General features: G+C 41.4%; 6 protein-coding genes across 6 annotated transcripts; 3 read left to right on the top strand and 3 right to left on the bottom strand.

The window, feature by feature from the left end:
- Positions 1–3,019: 3,019 nt before the first annotated feature.
- On the bottom strand, positions 3,020–5,116 carry LY79DRAFT_527367 (uncharacterized protein; the record flags this gene model as incomplete). The annotated part of the gene is made up of 1 exon (XM_060555931.1): positions 3,020–5,116. The coding sequence occupies one exon, from the start codon at positions 5,114–5,116 to the stop codon at positions 3,020–3,022; it is 2,097 nt and encodes a 698-aa protein (XP_060408308.1).
- A 1,312-nt stretch (positions 5,117–6,428) lies between these two features.
- On the top strand, positions 6,429–6,689 carry LY79DRAFT_674197 (uncharacterized protein; the record flags this gene model as incomplete). The annotated part of the gene is made up of 2 exons (XM_060564268.1): positions 6,429–6,452; positions 6,513–6,689. The coding sequence occupies 2 exons, from the start codon at positions 6,429–6,431 to the stop codon at positions 6,687–6,689; spliced, it is 201 nt and encodes a 66-aa protein (XP_060408309.1).
- A 775-nt stretch (positions 6,690–7,464) lies between these two features.
- On the bottom strand, positions 7,465–8,418 carry LY79DRAFT_642791 (uncharacterized protein; the record flags this gene model as incomplete). Its single annotated transcript, XM_060562382.1, has 2 exons — positions 8,198–8,418; positions 7,465–8,133 (listed from the first exon to the last, which is right to left on the bottom strand). Exons 1-2 carry the CDS (start codon positions 8,270–8,272, stop codon positions 7,465–7,467), a joined length of 744 nt encoding a protein of 247 aa, XP_060408310.1. The 5' UTR covers positions 8,273–8,418.
- Positions 8,419–9,201: 783 nt separating this feature from the next.
- Positions 9,202–10,595, top strand: LY79DRAFT_678183 (uncharacterized protein; the record flags this gene model as incomplete). Its single annotated transcript, XM_060564496.1, is given in 4 exon segments — positions 9,202–9,348; positions 9,370–9,601; positions 9,842–10,000; positions 10,015–10,595. 4 exon segments carry the CDS (start codon positions 9,202–9,204, stop codon positions 10,281–10,283), a joined length of 807 nt encoding a protein of 268 aa, XP_060408311.1. The 3' UTR covers positions 10,284–10,595.
- A 1-nt stretch (position 10,596) lies between these two features.
- LY79DRAFT_53964 (uncharacterized protein) lies at positions 10,597–10,894 on the top strand. Its single transcript, XM_060556831.1, has one exon. It carries the CDS (start codon positions 10,660–10,662, stop codon positions 10,819–10,821), a length of 162 nt encoding a protein of 53 aa, XP_060408312.1. The 5' UTR covers positions 10,597–10,659; the 3' UTR covers positions 10,822–10,894.
- A 1,744-nt stretch (positions 10,895–12,638) lies between these two features.
- Positions 12,639–13,278, bottom strand: LY79DRAFT_570398 (uncharacterized protein). Its single transcript, XM_060559146.1, has one exon. The coding sequence runs from the start codon at positions 13,245–13,247 to the stop codon at positions 13,017–13,019; it is 231 nt and encodes a 76-aa protein (XP_060408313.1). The 5' UTR covers positions 13,248–13,278; the 3' UTR covers positions 12,639–13,016.
- Between the last annotated feature and the right edge of the window lie 11,823 nt (positions 13,279–25,101).

Here is a 25,101-nt window from a genome sequence, read left to right on the forward strand (position 1 = left end):
CGTCAGCTCTGGCCAACTAGGCTTTGCTCTCTACCTGCACTTTCAAACCGCAAGTACAGAGAGCATTCAGTTCAAGATTAATGGGGTGCGGACCGGGCACCGTGTCTTGTGACATTCGCCAACTAGACATGCTTTCCTTTGGTCCGTTTGAAACGTGCAAGGGTTGGTACCATGACGCGACGAGGTGTTGTTGCGTGCGCCTCACCTTGCTCCTCGATGGCTATCGCGACGCAAAGCGGTCAATGTGATGCGAGGAGCAAAAACAGGGAGACCCGAGCTGTCAGAAACCTGCCTATCCTATGTTCTATCTGCGGTTTCCGCGTTCCTGTCCAAGAGCATAGTAGTAATGTAAACATGATGGCATAAGTAAATAGTAGCAGTAATCTGGATGTGGTTGCAGTAGTTGCAGCAGTTGCAGCGGTTGCAGTGGTTGCAGCAGTTGCAGTGGTTGCAGCAGTTGCAGCGGTTGCAGCGGTTGCAGCGATTACAGCAGTTACAGCGGTGACAGTGTTTTTGAGCGCACGGACGAAAAGTTGGGTTTTCAACCCTTCCAATATAACAGACTGTACAGGATTCTTTGTCGTACCTGAGGCATCGCGACTCCACCTTTGTCATGATGAACTTATCATTCGCGAGGTCAGGCACGGGGAGAATTGTCAGATTTCAGAAGCTCCTGATGTTGCGTATAGAGGTGATTGCGAGGTTGTCAAAGCGAATGAGCAATCGGTCTATACCCGCGAGGCAAAGAAGGAGAAACCCCACCGAAGCGAACATTGGTCTTGCCTGTTGCCGTCTCGCAGGGGCGGTCTTGGTGAGATAATGATACCTGTAGATGGCCTGGTCGAGGGGATCGGAGGCAATAGCACTGCCACTCAAGGCCACGTTGTCAAAAACCGCGGGGCTGGTGCAAAAAGATACACTCTCTTGCCCCGGAGCAGGCGTTGATCGGCTGGCTTCGGAGGACTTCGGAGGACTCCCCCAGACTGATAGGGCAAGGGCGGAGCTGCTGGACCACTGTTGTGAACTCGCTCATGAAGCAATCACCATCTATCTGTCGAGACCAGCGATTTGTATGTAGTATTGCGGTGCGGTGCGGTGCGGTGGAACGGCGCGGTCAGAAAGCGAAGTCGTATTGAGGTGTGGGTGGGGGCAACATCCTTGAGCCTGCCTCCCTGTTTGACGTAATTGTTGCACTGAGGACCCCTGTCGTCGTCTCGTCTCGTGGCTTAAGGCACCCAAGTGTGCACCACGTCGCATAGGTAGGTACATCGTACGTAGATACCTACTAGGGGTTAATGCATCCCTCCATGTACCTACTAAAGTATGTACTACCTACCTACCACCTAAGGTAGATACCTGACTAGGTACCTAGTCTCTGGGGCAAACCAGCACATGGCTCTATGTACCCAAGCTCCCAAGTACGTACCTGAGCACCCATCTGTCGTCTTTTCTATCAGAGTCAGACAGATACATACCTAGGGGCACATCAATCATCCTCACACACACAAACCACATCAACCAGCATCACATCCCACTGATCGACCGGCCGGCACAACACACAAACAACACCACCACCACCACTTCTATCCGCTATTCCCGTTCGCCTTCTCCTTTTCGTCATTTCCGCACTGCCCTCATAATGTACTTCCTTGCCCATCGGCGCCTTGACCTGGAAACGAATGAATACGAGCCACCCCACTTACAAACACAGCCTCGTCTCATCCAATAGCAGAACGAACCCGACGTGCCACAATACTCCAACAAGCATCTGAAGTCTATGTACCTCGGACTACTCATGTTCAGCATAAAACGATTGTATGTCAAGCCCTAAGCTGTTCCCTTGGTCGTGGTCCGTTTTCTTCTGGCAACAGACCAAGCCAAAATCAGTCGGTTTCCAGCCCTCGTCCTTCACATGATACCATCATGTCTTTGACTGGGTGCAATACGGCACATGCGAAAGAGGGGTTTTACAATTGAGCGCCGTAATTAATCCCCATCAAATATTAACAGGGTCTGTTTGAAAGAACGGCCGTTCAGGTGCATGAATGCCTTGCAAGCATTGAAACGCCATCCGCGATATGGGAGTCTATATCCAGCATGCAAGTTGATCTGGTCATGAATCTGTGCTTTTTCCGAGGACTGGTGCTAACTGGTCTCGGGTATCGGTGGTATCGGTCTGTGGTGATGGTACGAGGGAAAGACGATGGTGTTGGAGGTTTTGGTACAATGCGGCGGCACAGTAGCACGTTCTCTGGAAATCGTCAACTCGCCATCGTCCTCACTCGTCAATCCAACAGCTTGGTGCTGTAGAATCGGGTGGTGAGGGACGAACGGGGAGACTCCTGTCAAGAAGAGAGATATCGCACCCTAGTATGTATTAATGCCTGTCAGAAAAGTCCGGTTTAACGCCAATGACATTGGATGAGGTGAGATGAGATACAGGCCCTTGCGCTCCATGTCGTGTGATTCATTCATTCACTCTCCCCAGTCATCATCCTACTTTTGCCCTTGTCAACCTTGGGTACTAGTGGTACGTCTCGCTCACGGCCTTGGACAAGTCGCGAACCAGACCGCCTAGCTTCTCTTCCTCGGGCCACAGTATTATCGCTCTTGGAGCAAGCCTTGTTTGTAGCCCCTGTATCTCTCGTCCCTCGCGCTTCTCCTTCGATAACTGCTTGTCTACCAGCAATACTACCATAGGTTCCCTCCAACCTCCACCATGCCCTGATTCACCATGTGCCGTGATATATAAGCCGTGATTGCGTATCGGCAATTACGGATCCGCTTTTGTCATCACACTATGCAAGTGTCGCGCATAGGGGTCAGGATATATATATTCAAAGACGGTCCATCTATCTAGAAGGGGTAGAGGGCGGCGGAGAGGGCAAATATATACATAGAATCTATCTACATCCGACTGCCTCAGTCGTCGCCGGCCTTCACCTACTGTGCCGGAGAGCAAAGAAAGTCAAGAGCCAGGAAAGTATCAAATGCTGTCATCAAACCCGGCAGAGGCCCGTCACCCGATGCGCATTCTTGTCGACACGGTGCTGACTGAAGGCGCCGGTGTCTCTTGACCAAACACGCCCATCAGCCTTTGCACGGCTGCCTGACGCATTGCCTGAGAGCCCTGCCGCACCCGCTCAAGAAACTGCCTCTCCTCGTTATCCTGCGGCTCCGGAACCTCTACGGGTGCCCGTGGCCCGTTTTCACCCTCGTCGCCAAATTCTGTATCAGGCGGCGGCCGTCTTTGCCGGCTAATAGGCTTAAGCCTTGCCGCCTCAGCCTCAAGCGCGGCAACCTCTCTGTCAATGTTCATCACATAGGTGGTGTTCGTTACGTGAATAATAGACAATGGCTTAGATTCTGAGCCAGCGACGACGTGTGAGGTGACTGCGTTCCATCCATGGCCGTCATCAAGCAAATCAAGTAGGACTTTAAAGTCTGATGCCATGTTGCAGATTGGTATTATATCAGTTGCAGCAGGGGCAAGCGTGTGCAAGATAAGCTTGATGGTTGAATCTTGTAAACGGTTGAGCTCTATTACGTCCTTGTATATGTTGTTCATGCTGACGTCTGGGGAGTGTGATGGGACCTGACTAGGCCGCAGCCATAGGAACGCGTCCTGGAACCACGGCGGCGGCGGCGCCGCCGCTGTGTACTCCTTGTTTCTGCCTAATAGCCCCCCATCTGCAGCATCCGTCATAGCGGCGATCCGGAACATGTGCTGAGACACGAGCCTAGTCAGGTCTGAAATGCCCGTTAAGAGTTCAACTACTTGGCGTAACAGTGACATGAGCTCGCCTTCTGCTGCCATTGACGGCGCCGCCACGTCGCTGGCCTGAAGGAGAAACCGCACTATATCGCCGCCCTCGGCGCCGTAGTTGTTCTCATCAGGCCCTCCTCCTTGACGTTCAATGAAGGCTTTATGGAGTGCCTTGTAACGGCGTGCTGATTGCTGCTGGCCCCACGACTCAAGAAAGCTAACGAGCGAGGAAACGTCTGAGAGCGCAACAAACGCCGGGTCACAGGCAAAGTGCCACGCCATACCGATTGTTCCATTTTGAGTGTTACCAGCAGATGAGCAGAAATGACATGTAGCATCAGCCCAATCGGTTTCGCTGTTGAGAAAGGCTTTTCGGTAGGTATAGAGGAACGAAGGGGTGTCGTATGCCGTGCCCAGCAGCTTAGCGGCCATGCGTAGGCGGCGGTCAGGGCGCCAGGCGGACACAGTTTCGCTAAGGGGCGCCCACAAAAGAGCCACAGTAGAGATGTGGCGATCTAGCAACCGGCATGTGAATGAGATGTCGTGGCGATGGCTGGCGGTTGCTGCTTGCGACTTTCGCGACTCTTGCGACAAGAGATAGGTAGCGTTAAGGCATATGCGGCCGACAACCTTTTGTACATCTTGGAGGAAGGTGGCGTTGGGGCTATTAAGAGTATCAATCACTACATTGTAGAGTGATAAGCGCTGATGTTCGAGCAGGGCTATTGCACGATATAGTTCAAGTGGTATGGCATTGTTTTCAAAGTGCATCTCGTAGAGAGTGCCGTCGGGAGCGGTCATAGCAGTCGTACAAGAGTTGACGTGGGAATGTCGGAAGAGCTGGGAGGTCCAAAGACCTAGGAGAAACCCGCAGAAGATGAAGAAAGCGAGTGATGGACGGGAAAAGGCAACGAGGTTAGGGCGCCGGCGCTGCTGGGTCGGGCTAAGGATCGGGCTCAGGATCGGGCTCAGGCTCAGACTTGGGTTGGGGCTCGGACTGGAGGTCGGAGGATAGGAAGATTTGTTATTAGAGAGTGTCAACTGGACAACATCGTCGATCTTGTGGATAGGACATGGTGGCGTAGGCAGCGGAAGCTTAATGGGGCCATGGTACTGAATGATACGGCGAGGGTGACCTGCGAGATGCAGCGACACAGGGTCGTCGGGGTCGGCAACAAAGTCGCGATGGAAACACAGCTCGATAGGTTGGAGCTGGGTGAGGTTGTAGGTTGCCTCATGTTGGGCGTTGTTGTTGTTGTTGTGCTCGGGGCAGAGGCGCGGGATACGAGTTGAAAAGCGAAGGGCGGTAAAATGATCGCGCGGGTGGCGGTCGGCGGGTAGTAGAGACATTAGACAATGGGGTTGGGAGCAGCAGTCATCGGGATGAGGCGGCATGGCGTTGTCGTCAGTTGTTTTTGGTTGATTTGCTAGTGATGGTGAACCATTGACGGGTCGGCTGATGCCATGAAATAATGACCGGAAGAACGAACGACGGATGGAATGATTGTAATTACCAGAAGGAACGAACGACAGGTGTTGGATAATGGAGGGAGGATGAATGAATGGATGAGAGGGAGAAAGTTATGAACCCAAATGCGAGAGATGATATTGTTTGCTGCATATGTAGGTACTACCTAGATTAGGTTATTATCATCATCAGGCGTATCTTGGCTTTGGGTTGTTTGAGCGAGTAGCGTGGAAAATAAGGGTGTGACGATACCTAGTGGCTGTGAACGGTGGTGGCACAGCCTATGAGATGAGGTAATGCGCCGTCAGCCCTGCCACAGATCGGGGCAGCCACGTGCTTGCCCCGATCTGGCAGCACACATGATGGGGCCCCTGGGTAGGTACGTACAGGTATTTACAGGGTAGGTAGGTACCTACCTATGTAGCTAGGTACACGGTACACCACACCGGTCATGGGTTCCGTGTCGTACTACCTATATTAATTGCTGTCGCAATCTCGCTTTCGCAAGCAAACAGCACACCTCAAGAAGTACCCTGTGTTTGGCGTCGTTAAGAAAATTTTCATGTCGCCGAGCCCGCTGTCTTGGGCCTGTGGCTGCTTTTGAGTATCTTTTTTTGTCACGGCTGTTGAAAATTCCACAGAGCTGCCATCTTGTTTGTCCTCGTCATCTAATCCTCTGTCTAACCAAACCAGCTATCACGCTACAATACCCGCCACACCTGCCACATCTGCCACATCTGCCACATCTGCCACATCTGCCACACCCGCCACACCTTCCACACCTGCCCATGACACCTACCTGTACATCCTCCACAGCGGGCTAGCTCCCTACTATTATTACTAGCCATCTGGCAGCTAAAAGTCACGGAAGCTTGACACCTTTGACATGGCACTGTTGTTTCTGACTGAGACAATGACATTGTTGGGCGCGCTCTGTATGTAGGTCCGCGCGACAGCCTGTGTGGGCTGGCGGACTAGGTTATGTACCTAGGCAAGGAACAGGCGGGTGGGTACAAGGTACTTGTTTTCCGTCCGTCAAGACTCAGTACGTATCCGCAGCCTTGAGGGTCTATCCTGGTACCTTCACCCGTTCTAAATTGAACTGCAAACATAAGCAAGGGTGTTGGGTAGCTTTTGGCAATTCCTGTTAGAGCAGTGGTGCCCCGCCGCGGGGGAGCGCACCCAGGCTTCAACATGGCCATCCGCACGCTGGAGGAGGTCATGTCGGACGAGGTGCAAGGACACCGTAGTGACCCATACTCGCTGTCGGCGGCCTAGGACGAGTCATGGTCCCATATTAGATCCGTCGTCTCGGAAATCGGTGCTGAGGAGGCTAGGTTCGCCAAGGAGGCAGCTAGAAACGCCCTCTACGCCTTCCGACGTGCCCGCGCGCTACAGAGGGAGCTGGCTAAGACGCCTGTGTCCCACAGCATTGCGCTCCATAAGGAGCGCTAGCAGTCTACGTGGACAGTCGCTCTCTGGTGGAACAAGCTCTGGCGGGCATCCTGGGACTAGCACCCGGCTAATAAAGATGGTCTTCCTGGGCCAGCCGCACGCCAGGTCGATCGGCGGCTTGAGTCGTTTAAATCACTATTGAACTCAGTTCTGGCGACGCTCCCCGACCTCGCCGTGGCACTCAAGCTGGGGTCAGCCCTTGAGAAGGACACCTGCACAATGGGTAATCTGTTGGGGCACGCAGTTGCTATATGCGAGGGCCGTGTGTCAAGAGCGCTCGAGGTCGGGAGGGCAGCCGGGACAGTAAGGGGCTAGGAGTCGAGCGTGGGGACAGGAGAGGTTGCAGTGCCGCCGTCTGACGTTGATGTTCTTAGGGGTGCTTTCTACAAGCTGCAGTACTTTGACTTTATTAGAACGAATGTGTGCACCGAGGCAAATCAGGCCGTCAATATCTTTGAGGTGACGAGGCGATCGGCGGTGCGGCTGGCCGAGGGGCTGAAGGCCATCAAGGCGGACGTCTCCGGGGGTTTCTACGGTCGCGGCAGCCGTCTGTCACAGCGGAAGCCGAAGATAATAGGGACCAGAGGGCGTTGTGGGCAGAGACAGAGCTGATGCGCCTCGTCCCAGACCTGATTTCTCACCTGGAGCAAACGTACTTCCAACAAGAGGACTGACTATCAATCAGGTGGTGGGAAGTGGCTTGGTGAAGGCGGCGAGCGGCGGCGACGACGATGGCATCAAGTTGCAAAGGGGAATAGGAGGAGGGCGAGAATAGCTACGGCTCCAGTCGTGATTGTAGTTGTGGCGATGGGGATGAAGGAGAGGGAACGGAGCGAGGCGAAGCCGGGGCGGTGATTAACGACGAAGAGGGGCTGCCATCATAACGGTCACGGACGCGCTGACACGACTCGGTGTCACTGGAGGAGCTTGCAGCAGCAGCAGTAGCATCGGAACCTTCTGGCGGCGGCAGCAGCCTGGCGTCATTGTCTCCCCACCATTCCTTATAGGTCCAGGCGCTCCTTATGTCGTCAGGCCAGTCAAGAGTAGGCAGGCCAGTGTCAGCGTCAAAAAACTGCATTAGTATGCCTTTTTTTGTTTCTTCAGTAAGAGTATTAATTAGACTACTCGCCATCTTCTTCCTAATTATAGTCCATTCCTCGTCTAAGAGCGAGGGCATGTCAATGTTAAGCTTGGCAGCCAGCTCAACAAGGGTCAGGCAGGTGTTGTCCCTAGCAGATGGGGGATCATCTAGGATGCGACAGCGAACCTCAACCGTAGATGGGGCAGTGGCCATAGAGCGGATAGCAGGAATAGAGAGGCAGTAGAAGGCTAAGTAAGACTTCATAATTATCCAGTCAGAGGATCGCCAGGTGATCCTTGGACTTGGGTGACAGGAAACGATCTCGCCAAGGGTACGGCCGCGAAACAAGTAGGACGATCGGGTCTGTGAGAGGGTTGGTTGTCAGTGGCAATCTCAGAAGGGTAGAGGGGCTGTCAGGCGTAATTACTATTGCTCGTCCGGTCAGGGATCTTGGGGGCTTTGCGGGCTCGCAAGGAGCGACAGGGCAAGGTTCAGATGGCATTTTTACGGAGGAGGATCGATCGTTGTTGGATAGTGTGTGCAGTCAAAGTTTGAACAAGGTTAAAGACGGGCAGATGGGGGTGAAGCGGATAATGATATTGGTTGTGTATCGTTGTCTGATAAGGTACGAACTGTGCGAACTGTGCGAGTACAAAGACTGCGGAAAGGAAACGAGAAGAATGAAACTTTCCGAGGCCACGAGTGAAGAGGGAAGGTGGCAGTGGTTAGCGCGGGTTCCCCCCCCCCTCCCCCCCTCCAACGCGAGGAACCTGTAGATGGCGCAGGTACGTACTGCATGTGGACAAGTCCCTTAGGTACATTCAATACACCGCCGGCGGTTTGCCTGTGAGAAACCTGCAGGTAAACGGGCAACACCAAGATCAGGTCGGGATAATCGTACAGGTACCAGCCTGTCACCCATCTCCACGTGCCAAGGCGTCAAGGCTGCCGCGTCCTCCATTCTACACTAGGCAGTACGTACCTGCCCTCCTCCACCCACCCAGTCCTTCCCGACGGATAACTGTGGATCTTTCCCTGGTGGCAGCCTGGCAGGTACGTAACGTACTCCACACCTGCGACGAATACCTGTAGATCTTTCCCGGGTGGTAGGTACGTACTCCATCCATACCTGCCGTCGTCAAGCCGTCCGTCCATCTCGTATTCATTTCAGATCCAAACGGATTGATGCTCGCTCTCCCGGCGGTCGCAGGAAATAACGAACTGCCAACGAACGACATACTACGCACCACCATGATTCCAAGCCTTTTCCTTCCAAACCACCAACGGCAGCATATGATTCCTCGTCTCCTTCTCACTCACTCACTCATTCACTCACATTCAAACTCACACACTCACTCTTCGCTCCTCTCATTGCTGTGTCTTTCGCTGTTTACTGTTCCTCCAATCGATTACCTCAACACCTCTCCAGCCATGGACGGCACCGACGCCAATGACCTCAAGTCCTACTTTCAGGATATTATTCAAAGGGAGGCTATCGAAGAATTACCTTTCCCTCTTCACTCCGCTTTTCAAAAGTATTGCGTGCGCTACGCTGCTAAAAGTAGTCCCGCTCCCAGCGTTTCTGCTCCAATTCGTCAGCCGCCTCCCTCCGATATCACCAATTGGGAGACTATTCCCTCGCGTCAGAGCCAGATCAGCAAGACCGTTCTCCAGCGCAAGGCCACACAGCTTCAGGCCCCCTTCCAACAATACCTCAACAACGAAAGCCACGTCTGGTACGCCCGCTACAGAAACGGACTTGAGGCTGAGGCCGAAGCTGCGGCCCAAGAGGCCCGCCAATCGGTTCTCCGACGTCACGGAGCCTCAACAGGTAATTAACCCGGGTATCCTCCTTCTTCTCAGTTTACTTCACTCCTCGTCTATAAGCGCCGGTGACCGAACATTCCCAAACTCGCAGTTTTCCACCAAAATCCCGACCTAGGCAGATCGTCACGCTTCCCTCCTGCATCCCCCCCTCCCCGCGCCGCCTTGGCGCCACGCACTCCACCTACGCCGCGCTCTCGCCAGCCCCGGGCTATTCCGACCACCCTCTCGAGTCGATCCGGTCGAGAAACCTTGGAGAAGGTCCAGGCCGAGTACGACCTCAATAATGGTCAGTACCAGGAGACGTGGGAACATTACAAGGCAGTCGCAAAGGAGGCGGCCACCCTCCTCATAAAGCTGGAGGACCTCAAGGTCAAGATGATGGGTAATCTGCTCGCAATAGACCGTTTGAACAAGCAGGGCCAGAAAACAAGAGTGTTCCCTCCGAGACCCCCAATCCCATGAGAACCCCAGTCATACCCTTGACCCCACAGCAGCCCATATCACGTAAGGTGGCTGCGACAGACAACTTCTGCCCTGGCGAGGGCGACGACAAGGAGAGGTGGAGATTTGCTGGCACGACCTACCCTCATGGCGGAGGCAAGAAGTCTTCGCGTCGTCGCGGACAGGGATCGAGGGGCAGGAACAACGCCAACAAGGAATCGCCCGAGCCGGCGGATGGATCATGAGGGAGGGGGGGGCCAGCATTGTAGAGTCCAGCCTAACGCAAACGAATGTTTTCTCATTGGCCCCTGCGCAACTTGTCCAGGAATTACCCTTTGGTTGTTATTTTGCCTGTAACTCTCTGTTTGTCTGTCACTTGTCTCTGCCATCAGCTAGATACAATGCTTCATGTTCTATCCGTCTGTTCTCCATCTGTCTAATCTCTTTGCCCTGTCTGTCTGCTATCCCAAAATAGTCTGTTAAGACACCTCGACGTCGCTTGGAGAAATAACAAAAGAAGAGGAAACGCTCGTTCCCACCACCCTTGATAGACTGCATCCATCTCTTATGCTGTTTCTACTCCTTCCCCACTGATTTATAACATGTATAAATGCACATAAAATGTGTTCCCCGACGCCGTGTAACCCGTTTTTAGGGGACGCCGCAGAATCTCTTTGCGACCCCTGCCAAGACCACAAGGTAAGGGAGGAATCGTCAAACAATTGTCTCAGTCCCTGTCACATCGGCCTCCCCAACCTCTTCTATGCCGTTTTCTATCGCTGATACCACTGGCCCATCTCTTCTTGGCTGCCTGTTCCGCCTGTTTTTCTTAGCCAGAATACATGCGAGTCTCAGACATGCGAGCCCGCTAGGCAAATAAGCCCCTCTCACAAGCGAACATCTGCGACAAATTTTCACCTCAGGCAGAGGTTCTCCTCAGCCACCCACCCCCCCGGGAGCGATGTCGGCCAGAAACAGACAGTCGGTTGCCGTCCGCTCCACCTGTTCCTACAACAACGAACTAGTAGGGAAGAGGCCACGTCCTGTTGCAGCGGTGGCCACGTCGCCCTGTGCTGTTTTACTTGATGGATGGACGAACAGGATCCCTCATCAATCATTGGTCTGCGAATCCGGCCCCGTACAAACCAGTAAGGAAGTAAGGGCACGTAGATAAGGGAACCGGTCATCTGGCCGCATCATCGCTAGTTAAGCAGTCCTTTTGGGACTGAAAGAAGAGAGCAGCAGCCCCGGTCTCGTCTCGTCTTGCTTACTTCTAACCGCTATTTGCAAGACGCATGTCTAGGCTGTGATTGGGAATTCGGTAAGACTTGCGAAAGTCAGACAAGAAGGCGGTGGATATTGGGGAGAGGAGAGGAATTGGCCGAGAAGAAGGATATAGCCATCATCTCCCGTCCTTCATGGTGAGCTTCTTCTCTCTCTTCCTCCCGTGTGCGTTACTATGTGAGCGTCTAATGCGAACCAAAGAACAAAACCACCACCACCACTACTACTACTTCAAACCCGGGCCATCATTGCCCAACCTCTACGTCAAACCAGACCAGAGCGGAAAAGCCTTACGGCTTCTACGAACAAAACAAACAAACAAACAAACAATAGAGATCCCATTTCCAAAGCTCAACCTTTAAGATCTGCCTCGCTCCTATGCAGCTCAAAACGAAGCCTCTACTGCTTCGCCCCCAGGCCACCTTTGCCCAATTCTCGCATCAAACCAGACCACACACACGCCACACCAAAAACCTCTCCTCCATCACACAAACAACTATCCCACCAATACTTTCCTTCCACAAGGGATCCCTCGTCTTCTCATTTCACACACACACACATACGCGTTTCAAGTCTCGCGTTGTCTTCACTCACCACCGTCATCCAGTCTTGACCCCGCCTGCTTCCCCTCCTCTAATCCACTTTGTTGGTCTGCTTGCGCGCGGCAGCCAACACAAGGGGGCAGCAGCGGGCTCTTCTATGACCCACGGTGGCTGATCGCGGATTCAACCTGCAGAGTCTTCTATCTGTCTGTGTATGTCTGTCTGTGTACCTGTATGAGGGAACCAGCCGAGGGAGGTGGACAGGAGGAGAGCCGCTCGAGACGGGGAGCTATCCAATGGTCGCTCCATACGCGCACCATCCCCATCTTAAGCTGCGTGCCCGTTACCAAGTCAAACGCGCGGCGCGGTGCACAGCCCGTTTCTTAGGGACACCCAAGGGACTGTCCATAGTCGACATAGCAGCTTCAAACAAGCACCTGCTAGTGGCCTGGCCACCCATCAGCAGAGACTTGCGAGAGATTGCCATGTCAACTTAGACAACCCGCCTCCATCCCCACCCGGGAAATGGATTCAGCAAGGTCTAGCCAGCCGTGCTGTCTCTGTCTCTTTGGGTGTGCGTGATAGAGTGCGGGCGGTGGATAAAGAGAGGGGTAAGACGGGGGAGGGAGACGGGGAGGAGAATAGAGAGGAGGGCAATGTACCGCACAGGGTGGTAGACGTAGCGTTTATTTCGACTTGCTCAATCAGGAGAGTAGGCTTAATTAAATCATAATCATGCGATCTGTTTCCTATACAAAAAATAAAACGAAACCTGTGCCCCAACCGGAGAAGCCCTCATCTTGTCTCACCGAGTGAGCGTGCAGACGCAGAGTCGGCGGCACAGAAGGGAGGGGGGATAGAGAGGTAGGTATTAAGTAGTGAAGGTACATGTAACAGCAACGACAAAGGAAAGGAGAACGGCCGTTGTCTCGATCGTGAATGCGTTTATGGCAATAGCTGGGTTCATGCCTAACAGACAGGGAGCGGCCGCCATAGGACGGATGGCGGGGACATAGAGGCGGTAAAAGGCCAGGAGGTACTTCATAATCAGCTTCCGCGCTGCGTCGCTCTCGTCGCTGTGGTCGTTCTCGGGCCTGTCTTGTCTGTTGGGAAATGCTGCTCAATGGAGCACATCGTGCTCGCAGTTAAGCGTCATTTCCGTGGATGGAATACGGTAGCGCAGGCAATGGCAGCTTGATCGGGCGATAATGCTGGATGATGCGGCGAGGGTGGTCTACAAAACAAAATGCGGCAACAAGGTATTGTCAGGGTTAGCAACGAAGTCCCAATGAAAAAACGGGAAACGAACTGATGAGTCGACGACATAAATTTGACGGGCAATTGCGGTGGGCAGGAGGAACGAACAGATAGCTGGAATGACATTGACGGGGGTGATGTCAGGGAGGAAGAAATGAGTGGAGGGTGGTGATCCAGCCAGCTGGCCTCAGTACTGTTGAGACTAAATTCATGTTTTATTTCAATATTACCCAAGACCAAAGGTGATATTTTGGGTTTGTTACTAAGTCCCCCGAGGAACAAATAGAACACGCAGCAATTCAGCGCACCTCTGTACATGCCCCACGCGGTGCATCTCTCGCAAGGTTGACACGAGCGTTCCAGTCTGGTGTCAAATAAATGTGATAATGCACCGGATCTCCGGTCTTGGTAAGGCATTTAGGCGAAATGCGAGCCGTCTGTCAGATTCTGTCAAGGAGCAGGTATAATACATAGAGAGCTTCATCGAAGAGCGTGTAGTTAGTTAGTGCCAGTCCAACAGATGTCGTGTCAAGGTCGGCTGCCACCAGTCGTTAAGGGCGATGTCAACATTAGGCAAAGTACCGTAATTGCAACATGCTCGATTTGCAAGACCCAGCTGGACGACGACGGCTATGTGTCCAGGAGGTAGAATGTTCGCAGCAATTGGTTCGGGAAAGCTGGATTTGGGGACGGAGAGGTTGCGACGTCGGTGGTGTGTGTGGGTTGTTTGCAAGCAAATGCTAGGTGGCGGGATATTCTGCCTGCTAATGAGCAGACGTCAGTGATGATCTCGAACTCAAATGCACATGACATCATACCGTTGATGCTTTGATTTCAATCTTGTGTGCAAAAGGGGTCAACCAGCTTTGATGACAAGCCTCAAGGTAGGTACCTTAAGGTTGTGGCGATAGAAAGAGGAGCTGATATTTGTACAGCCTGGGTCCACCCCTTGATAGTGCGGGAAACAGCGCAGAGTGCTCTTGCCGTCACTCTCTGCACGTAGTCCCCACACGCCTCGTATTGCTTTGCGGCACGCGTCAGGTCAGTCCATCTCAGAGCGCACCAAGGCCTAGAAGCAATCATATAGCAATATCTTGCTTACTGCGCGTCCAGGCCTAGGTGAAACTCAGAGAAAGGTACAAGCAGAACTTTACTATAGTGTAGCACTGTCTTGCTATTATGTTGTTATGTTGATCTAAGGGAGGTGCTGTTGTGGCGGTGGCGTGATAGAGGTGCTGTTCTGCTGTTCTGCTGGGTGGAGGTGCTGTTGTAGTAGAGGTGGTGTTGTGGAGGTGCTGTTGTAGAGGTGCTGTTGTAGAGGTGCTGTTGTAGAGGTGCTGTTGTAGAGGTGCTGTTGTGGCGGTGGCGTAATAGAGGTGCTGTTCTGCTGTTGTGCTGTAGCAGAGGACCAAAAACTCAACCAAGATCATCATCGCTAGTCGAGATGCTTGACAACGATGCGTTGCTAGTAGAATAGTCAGACTCCATCGAGAAAATCCAAGCCCCGCTTAGAAGACATCGTCCAAGGCGCTCGCCTAATTGTCGCCACCAGGCCCTCACTCAATCCCAACCAAGCGTCGCTGTCACCACGAGAGGCGCAGGTGTAGCAGGTGTGGCGGATGTGGTGGGTGTGGCAGATGTTGCCGATGTGGCAGATGGGCAGGTGTGGCATAGGAATTGGCTTCTGCTAGTTAGTTAGTTATGTCTTTAGAAATACACACTTGCTTTTGCTATTAAATTAATTGCCTTATTAGCGTGGCCTCTTAGCTGTGCTGTGGTACTGTGGTAATGATTATCTCACTTGTGCCATAGGATTAGATTGGATTAGACCGCTAGAATCTAATAATAAAGGGTCTAGATGGTTGTACTCTGTACACGGCGCTGTATTGGCCAAGGTATCTTGGCTAGGCTCTTGGCAACTGTGACTAGCCTTAAAATCCGAAAGTAAAAGCTACCTCAGGTACCTACCTGTACCAGGGTACTATATACCTACCTAGGTATCTACCTAGGTATTTAGGTACTGGTACGTAGGGCAGGCAGTACAGCCGTTTGAGAGGGACCACAACTGCCTTCTGTGGATGTGAAGCAGCAGCCAAGGCCTTTTCCTGTCTACTGTCCAGAAATGGCAAGGTAATTACAGTCTGACTAGTCAGCTAAGGAAGAAGGAAGGGACAAGGATGTAATCACCTTTTTTTTCCCTAAGCAAAACCCTTCCCCTAACTAGGATCCCTATCTTTAAGTCCTTCTGTTAGTCCCTGGAGGTCATTATATACCCACGGCACTAACAACCACATTAATTGCCCTGATCTACCAGGCTTAACCTGACCTTTTAAAGCCTGTGTGCTTTAGGACTTTACTTAGCTTACTGGCTAACAAACTGCTGCAAGAGAAGCTGAACTTTATTACTACTAACTACACCTATCTCTAATAGTCAGAAGGCAATATTAACCTAATGGTTGCTAACTACGTCTACCAAGACAATAACAGCTTCTCTTGTTCCTACAGCATCATTAACCTCTCCCTTACTGATATGTCCCTTTAAAACGGCAACAGCCTAGCTCTTATCTAGCAGTCTTGTCAAGAACTAACTACCAAGGCTATAGACTAATCCACCTAAGCCTTGTTTATTTCCTGCCTTATAACACTTGTTGTAGCACTTAGGCCTAAATAATCTTGTACACCTAATTATATCTAAGATATTACCTAGGCTAAGCCTAAGCCTTTCTATCCATCCCCTCTTAAGTAGGCCAACCTTCCTCCTTGTCTATCAACACTAGCACTATAAACTCCTTACCTGCTCTACATGTGTTAAGACCTACTAACTACCTAGGTAGGTAGGTAGGTATATACTTGCCTTTAGGCTTATCTCTGTTTGTTTGCAGTTACTTAGAAATATTTCAACTAAGTACATGGGTGGCTAGCCTTAGATTAGACCATGTCCTTTAATAAACATGAACCAGCACTGAATAGACTTGTTCTAGGTAAAACATTAATCCTACAACACTATGCACATAGCTAGTAAGTTAACCTAAGATTTATAAGTATCTTTTTCTGCTTTTGTTGTACTTGTTAACACTAACTACTGTTGTTAACAGCCAAAAGGTTACATTACTACTGAGTTCTACAGGCTTGAGTCTAACCTTGTGTCCTTGATTTACCTTATTGATCTTTGCGCCTAGCTCCTGCTATATGTGGTTAGTGCTATTATTAATAACTCCTACTCTGATGACTTTACACTATTTAATAGCTAGATCTCTACAAAGCTTTGAAAGGCAACTGGCTACTAAGGCCTAGATCTGTTGGCCTACATCTTCCTGCTTAATGCCCTTAACTGTGGTTGCCCTTTCTTTGTTGCCCTATTAAAACTTGCTTCTATTTACTATAACTAGGACAAGGTAAGTTCCTCTATACGTAGTCATATACAACGTTGATATGCCTAAGCCCTAGGAAAGCACGCTATTCTAGTGCAAAAGTCTAATATCCTTCACGCTATTAATAACCTACAAGATTACTCTTCTAACCTTGCCTATAAATCCCCTAAGCCTGTTAACTATAGGTTAGGAGATACTAATAGTAATATTATAAATTCTAATTCCTAGAGTAGTAACAGTGACTTTACATTAGAAGAACCTGCTAGTAAATCTTCTAGGTCTGAATCTAAAGTTAAAGTCAGAGATAACAACAGCAGTAAGCTCACTGACTTAGAGTATAACTGTAGTGTTGAATCCAAGTTAGAAGACATTAACAGTAATATTGCTAAGTCTGACCCTAATGACCAGGATACATAGCACAGCATTAGACTTAAGTTCAGGGACTTTTCTTAAGATATAAGTAGGCTTAATTTAGTATATCTAACTTGTTCCTTCCACCTTGCTCTTTAGTATTAAGGTAATTACAGTAACTAACTATTCTTCCCTAATTAGGATCTTTATTCTAAGCTTTCTATTATTATTAATAACAACTAACACATACTTAATAACGGTTTCTAGTGGCTACAGCCCCCTAGTCCAGTAGACCCCATGAATATATCTAGAGACACTCTACAGCTACTACTCTCTAGCTTAACAAAGTTAGCTAGTTAGCTAGCCTTAGGATATATTTTAGAAGGACATAGTGCAACTAATCCAAGCGTAGCATAAGTAGTGGCCGAAGTCGTTGGAATCAGCAGAGGTAGTGTTGTAGCAGAGGTGGCGTTAATAGAGGTGGCGTTAATAGAGGTAGCATTAATAGAGGTAGTAGTACTAATTGTGGTAGTGTTAATTATAGTGCTGTTGTAGAGGTGCTGTTGTGGCAGGTTTAGATACCTCTACAGCCGCTAGTCCTAGTAGGCCTACCTTATTCTCCCTTTGGCATATACTTACTAAAGTAATCCTGTTATAAAGTGCAACAGGATTTTATACCTAAACACTGTATACACCTAGTGGTCTTATTTTACTAACTTTTGCTTATCTTATCTTATTATATTTTGCTTTGCTTAGAGATACACAGTTATAGCGTACATAATAAATAATCCCTCTTTATCTTACACTGCTGCAGTTCTAAATCAGTCAGAAGGTGGCACTGCCCTCGCCTAGCTGAACAACGCGGCCAACAAGCTCATCTCAACTACTGTGGATTATCTACCACAGGCTTACTGTAATCATAAGATACTTATCAACTACATTAGGTAATTATTAAATATTCTAACAAAGTGCATTCCTTCTAGCTATAAGAGATATCTTTATAATACGCCTCTACACTATAATAATAGTATAGAAATCATTAGATACATAGGTTAATAACAGCATCTATGTTACTCTACTAATTAACTCTGCAATCACCTCAATAAGCTATATTATTTATAATTATTATTATCCTATTAACTACCTCCCTTAATGACCTAGCTACTTAATCCTCCCTGAACTTAGTCTACATAATGCACCAAATGTTACTATTATACTTTAGCTAAACCTGCTGTTTTGTTTTCACCACTGCTAAGATAATAGAACCTGCTGTACAGCGCCAAACAACAATCCAATGCATTAAAGTAGGCAGCTGCTTCCCTTTTGTTACTATAATGTTTTTACTATAATAGTCTTATTTAACTATAATAAAAAAGAACACTCCTTACCCTTACTCCTTAGGGCTATATAAACGTAGCACTAAACTTCTTCTATACACAAGACCTTCTGCGTAGCCCTCTTGTTAAAGTGCGTATATATAGTAATTAACCTTACTTAATTTATTAATCTATCTATATATATATGTCTAGGCCTAAAAGTGTCCTCTATCTTTACTTACCTAAAGTAAAATATATATATTATTATTTTTCTTTATTTTAAGTAGAGATTACCTATTACTAAAATACACCTAGTATTTATCTTATAAATCTAACTAGTACCTTACTTTATAATCTATTTATTAATATACCTATATAGTAAGTAATATATTATAATAAGTAATATACTTTTCTTTACTTTTTTACTTTTTATATAAGTAAATTTAGCTATAATAATATACTTATATAGTAAGTTATAGATTATAGTAAGTTATATATATCCTCTGCTTTTTTACCTCTTTAATCTTTATACTTACTTTTCTCTATATATAACTATAAACTCTTCTTCTAAAGAAAGCTAAATTATCCTTGCCCTCTAAGCTATTTAAAAAGACCTAAAAATATCTATATAAAAAGTAGCTATTACCTTTAAGGTCCCTAAATTAACTCTCTATAACTAACGTATAAGATATATTATATAGGATAAGATATATCTAAAATTTAAGAAGATAATAAAAGTAAAAGAGAAGGTAATTCTTAAGAAGGTTATTAACCTAATTAATTAAGGGTTTCCTTTATAATAAGAAGATATATAAGAAATAGCTAATCTTCTCTTAGATTTATATAATATAATATATATTAAACCTTAATAAGTAAAGAACTTTATATAATAATAGCCTTAATTAAAAATATAATTTTAATATTAAATTAACTATTAGAAGGCCTTAGCTAAAGATCTTATAATTATATAAGACTAGTTTATACTTATATAAAATATAATTATAAAGTATAAGATATAAGATTATAATATTTATAATTTTAATAAGACTAGGTTCTTAATAAAAATACTATTATATATAAAGGTTATTATAACCTTTAACTATAAAGAAAAGCCTTATATAAAGTAGCCTAGTAATTAAGAATAGGTTTTTATTATTTAAGGTATATATATAGATAACTAGGTAATACCTTTATATATTATTATAAAGAGTAAATATTACTTTTTTTACTAGTATACTAATAGCTAATTCTTAGCTAACTAGTGTATTTACCTAAGTAAAAATAAATAAATAATAAAATAAGATTAGCCTAGATTAGTTAAATTATTTTAACTAGTATATAAAGTCTTATATAAAAAGTACTTATTAACTTTTAATCTTTAATAGCTATAATAGCTATAAATTAACTAAATTTAATAATTTCTATAAAAAATAAAATATTATTACTTTATATATACCTTCTTATTTATTATATAAGCTTTAGCCTCTTAATATAGGTTATTTTAGTCTATTAAAGTACTTATATAGTAAAAAGATTAAGAAAATAATATAGATAAAGATTTTATATATTATAAAGGTTAACTTTTTTTTTACTTTTAAAGTAGTATTCTTTACTTTAATAAAGAAAAGAAATATATAAGCTAGCTTTAGGTAGGCTAGCCTTATACCTTTTAACCTTAAAGTAGTTATTTTTTACCTAGATTTTAAGCTAAATATATTAACACCTACTAGCTTATATTTAAGTAGCTTAGGCTTATAGAACCTAAAGATACTAACTATAGTACTAGAGAGTATATAAAGTACTAGTTTACTTAAAAAAAAAATCTAAGGTTATTAAAGTAGCTCTTTAATACTAATATATAAAGTTATTAACCTCTAAGCTAAAGGTATTAGTAAGTTAACTTATAGGTTTACTATTATAAAGGCTAAGAACTACTAGCTTTATATAAGAATAAAGGTACTAAGTAAGTATTAAAGGGCTAAAAAGGCCTAACTATATCTTAGAAGGTTACTTAATATAGCTAAAGTAGAGGCACTATAAGGAGAAAAGGAAAGTATTAAAGCTAAAGGTAAAAAAATATCCTAAAAGGAGGCTTATATAAAGGGTAGTAAACTATATATATAATAATATAGTAATTATAGAAAGACTAAATATAATATATAAACCTATTAAGTAGTTTAAGATAGTAATAAAAAAGATAATAATAAGTAGTTTTAATTAATTTTATATATTATAGCTTAATTAACTTATAGAAAAGGTAAAATAGTAAAAAGAAGTATATAACTTACTATAATCTATAACTTACTATATAAGTATATTATATAAAACTAATTAAAACTACTTATTACTTTCTTTTTTATTACTATTTTAAACTACTTTATAAGTTTATATATTATACTTAGGTTTTTTATAATTACTATATTATTATATATATAGTTTAGTACTTTTTATATAACTTTTTTTTAAAAGTTATTTTTTTAATACTAATACTTTTTTTTATAATACTTTTTTTAATAGTATTAAGTAACTTTTTAAAATATAGTTTAGACTTTTTTAGCTTTTAATACTTATTTAGTACTTTTATTTTTATATAAAGCTTATAATTCTTAGCCTTAATAATACTAAGCTTATAAGCTAACTTACTAATATTTTTAGCTTAAAAGTTAATTACTTAATATATTACTATTAGTAAACTATTTTAATATACTTAAATTATTTTTTTAAAAAAAGTAGTACTTTATATATCTTTTAGTATTATAGTTAGTATATTTAGGTTTTAAGAACCCTAGCTATTTAGGGTTAAGTTTAATAGTATTAAAGTCTTTAGTTTAAGATTAAATTAAAAAATAACTTCTTTAAAATTAAAAGAATATAAGGCCTACTTATTTAAAACTAGCTTATATTATTTCTATTTATAAGAATAAAAAATACTATTTTAAAAGTAAAATAAAATAATTTTTAATAATATATAAAATCTATACTAATATTTTTTTTAATCTTTTTATTATATAAGTACTTTAATAAGCTAAAATACTTAATATTAAAAGGCTAAAGCTTATATAATAAATAAAAAAATATATAAAAAGTAATAATATTTTTTTATAATATTTATTAAAGTTAGTTAATTTATACTTATTATAATTATTAAGAATTAAGAAGTAATAAGTGTTTTTATATAAACTTTATATATTAATTAAAATAATTTAACTAATTTAAGCTAACCTTATTTATTATTTACTTATTTTTACTTAAATATATATATAATATAGTTAAAAACTAACTATTTTAGTACTAAAAAAAAGTAATATTTACTTTTTATAATAATATATAAAAGTATTATTTAGTTATTTATATATATATATTTTAAATAATAAAAATCTTTTCTTAATTACTAAGCTACTTTATATAAGGCTACTTTTTATAATAAGAAGTTATAATAACCTTAGAGTATAATAGTATTTTTATTAAAAAGCTAGTCTTATTAAAATTATATTTTTAATTAAGAATGTTATTATATAAAGTCTTTTACTTATTAAAGTTTAATATATATTATATTATATTTATAAAAACCTTAGTTACCTATATTTTATATTATATTATTATAAAAAGAACCTTTAATTAATGAAGTTAATAACCTATTTAAATATTACTTTTTTTTAAATATAGTTATTTTATTAACTTTAAGTATATTTTAGCTTATATAATATATCTAGTTAATTAATAGTAAAGTGTTAATTTAAGAATCTTAAAGGTAGAAGTAGCTCTTTATATAAATAATTTTAGGTTTTTTTAATAGTCTAGAGAGGAAGAATAATATAGCTTTTAATTAAGATAAATTATATATTTATATATAAAGACAAGTTATCCTAAAAATAAAGAAGATAAATATAGAAAGATATATATTACTTACTATTATATATTATATACTATATAAATATATTACTTATACTTTAATATACTTTTTTAAGTTTAACTTACTTATAAATTTAATTTAAATATAATAGTAACTTTACTACTATTACTTAATATACTTATATAGTAAGTTATAGATTATAGTAAGTTATATATATCCTTTACTTTTCTACCTCTTTAACCTTTACACCTACCTTTCTCTATATACAACTATAAACTCTTCTTCTAAAGAAAGCTAAATTATCTTTGCCCTCTAAGCTATCTAAAAAGACCTAAAAATATCTATATAAAAAGCAGCTATTACCTTTAAGGTCCCTAAATTAACTCTCTATAACTAATACATAGGATATATAATATAAGACAAGATATATCTTAAATTAAAGAAGATAATAAAGATAAAAGAAAAGGTAATTCTTAAGAGGGTTATTAACCTAATTAATTAAAGGTTTCCTTTATAATAAGAAGATATATAAAAAATAGCTAATCTTCTCTTAGATTTATATAATATAATATATATTAGACCTTAATAAGTAAAGAACTTTATAAAATAATAACCTTAATTAAAAATATAATTTTAATATTAAATTAATTATTAAAGGGCCTTAGCTAAAGATCCTATAATTATATAAGGCTAGTTTATACTTATATAAAATATAATTATAAAGTATAAGATATAGGATTATAATATCTATAATTTTAATAAGACTAGGTTTTTAATAAAAATACTATTATATATAAAGGTTATTATAACCTTTAACTATAAGGAAAGGCCTTATATAAAGTAGCCTAGTAATTAAGAATAGGTTTTTATTATTTAAGGTATATATATAGATAGCTAAATAATACCTCTATATATTATTATAAAAAGTAAATATTACCTTTTTTACTAGTATACTAATAGTTAATTCTTAGCTAACTAGTGTATTTACTTAAGTAAAAATAAATAAATAATAAATAAGATTAGCCTAGATTAGTTAAATTATTTTAACTAGTATATAAAGTCTTATATAAAGAGTACTTATTAACTCTTAATTCTTAATAGCTATAATAGCTATAAATTAACTAAATTTAATAATTTTTATAAGAAATAAAATATTATTACTTTATATATACCTCCTTATTTATTATATAAGCTTTAGCCTCTTAATATAAGTTATTTTAGCTTATTAAAGCACTTATATAAGAAAAAAATTAAAAAAATAATATAAATATAGATTTTATATATTATAAAAGTTAACTTCTTTTTTACTTTTAAAGTAGTATTCTTTACTTTACTAAAAGAAAAAAATATATAAGCTAGCTTTAGGTAAGCTAGCCTTATACCTTTTAACCCTAAAGTAGTTATTTTTTACCTAGATTTTAAGCTAAATATACTAACACCTACTAGCTTATATTTAAGTAGCTTAGGCTTATAAGACCTAAAGACACTAACTATAGTACTAAAGAGTATATAAAGTACTAGTTTACTTAAAAAAAGGATCTAAGGTTATTAAGGTAGCTTTTTAATACTAATATATAAAGTTATTAACTTTTAAGCTAAAGGTATTAGTAAGTTAGCCTATAGGCTTATTATTATAAAGGCTAAGAACTACTAGCTTTATATAAAGATAAAGGTACTAAGTAAGTATTAGAGGGCTAAAAAGGCCTAACTATATCTTAGAGGGTTACTTAATATAGCTAAAGCAAAGGCACTATAAGGAGAAAAGGAAGGTATTAAAGCTAAAGGTAAAAATATATCCTAAAAGGAGGCTTATATAGAGGGTAATAAACTATATATATAATAATATAGTAATTATAGAAAGACTAAATATAATATATAAACCTATAAGGTAGTTTAGGATAATAATAAAGAAGATAGTAATAAGTAGTTTTAATTAATTTTATATATTATAGCTTAATTAACTTATAGAAAAAGTAAAAAAGTAAAAAGAAGTATATAACTTACTATAATCTATAACTTACTATATAAGTATATTAACTTATAGTTAGAAATTTTTTTATATACTAATATAATAAGTTATAGATTATAGTAAGTTATATATATTATTTTTTTATCTCTTTAACCTTAATACTAACTTTTCTTTATATATAAATATATAATCTTTTTTTTAAAAAGCTATATTATTCTAGCCCTTAAAGCTCTTAAAAAAGACCTAAAAATATTTATATAAAGAACTACTTTTACTTCTAAGGTTAATAAATCAATCTTTAATAGCTAATAAACTAAATATATTATATAAAGTAAAGAATAACTAAATTTAATAAGAATAACTATAAAAAAAGTAATTTTTAAGTAAGTTATTAACTTAATTAACTAAGGATTCTTTTTATAATAAGAGAATATATAAAGAATAGCTAATAAGTTTTTAAATATATATAATAAAATATATACTAGACCTTAATAAGTAAAAACCTTTATATACTATATTTTTAAATTAGAAATATAGTTTTAATATTAACTTAATTATAAAAAGACCTTAGTTAAAGATTTAAAAATTATATAAGGCTAGTTTATTCTTATATAAAATATAATTATAAAGTATAAAATATAAAATTATAATATCTATTATTTCAATAAAACTAGCTTTTTAATAAGAATACTATTATATACTAAGACTATTATAACCTTTAATTATAAAAATAGCCTTATATAAAGTAGTCTAGTAATTAGAAATAGGTTTTTATTATTTAAGATATATATATAAATAGCTAGATAATACTTTTATATAGTTTTATAAAAAGTAAATATTACTTTTCTTTATAACACTAAAATAGTTAGTGTTTAACTATATAGTATATATATTTATATAAAAATAAATAATTACTAAATAAGGTTAATTTAAATTAGTTAAATTATTTTAATTAATATCTAGAGTTTTATATAAAAAGTACTTATTACGTTTTAATTCTTAATAGCTATAATAGTTATAAGTTAACTAACTTTAATAAATATTATAAGGGCCTTTAGCCTTATATTATATATATATAAAGCTTTTACTAATAATAACTTTTACTTTAGCTACTAGCTAC

This window comes from Colletotrichum navitas, assembly GCF_030913465.1.
Source record: "Colletotrichum navitas strain CBS 125086 chromosome Unknown LY79scaffold_111, whole genome shotgun sequence".
Lineage (NCBI taxonomy): Eukaryota > Fungi > Ascomycota > Sordariomycetes > Glomerellales > Glomerellaceae > Colletotrichum > Colletotrichum navitas.

Bases quoted from the DNA above. Each gene is read 5' to 3' on its own strand.
- LY79DRAFT_53964 (XM_060556831.1), top strand. From the start codon at position 10,660: ATGTGTTCCCCGACGCCGTGTAACCCGTTTTTAGGGGACGCCGCAGAA.
- LY79DRAFT_570398 (XM_060559146.1), bottom strand. From the start codon at position 13,247: ATGTCATTCCAGCTATCTGTTCGTTCCTCCTGCCCACCGCAATTGCCC.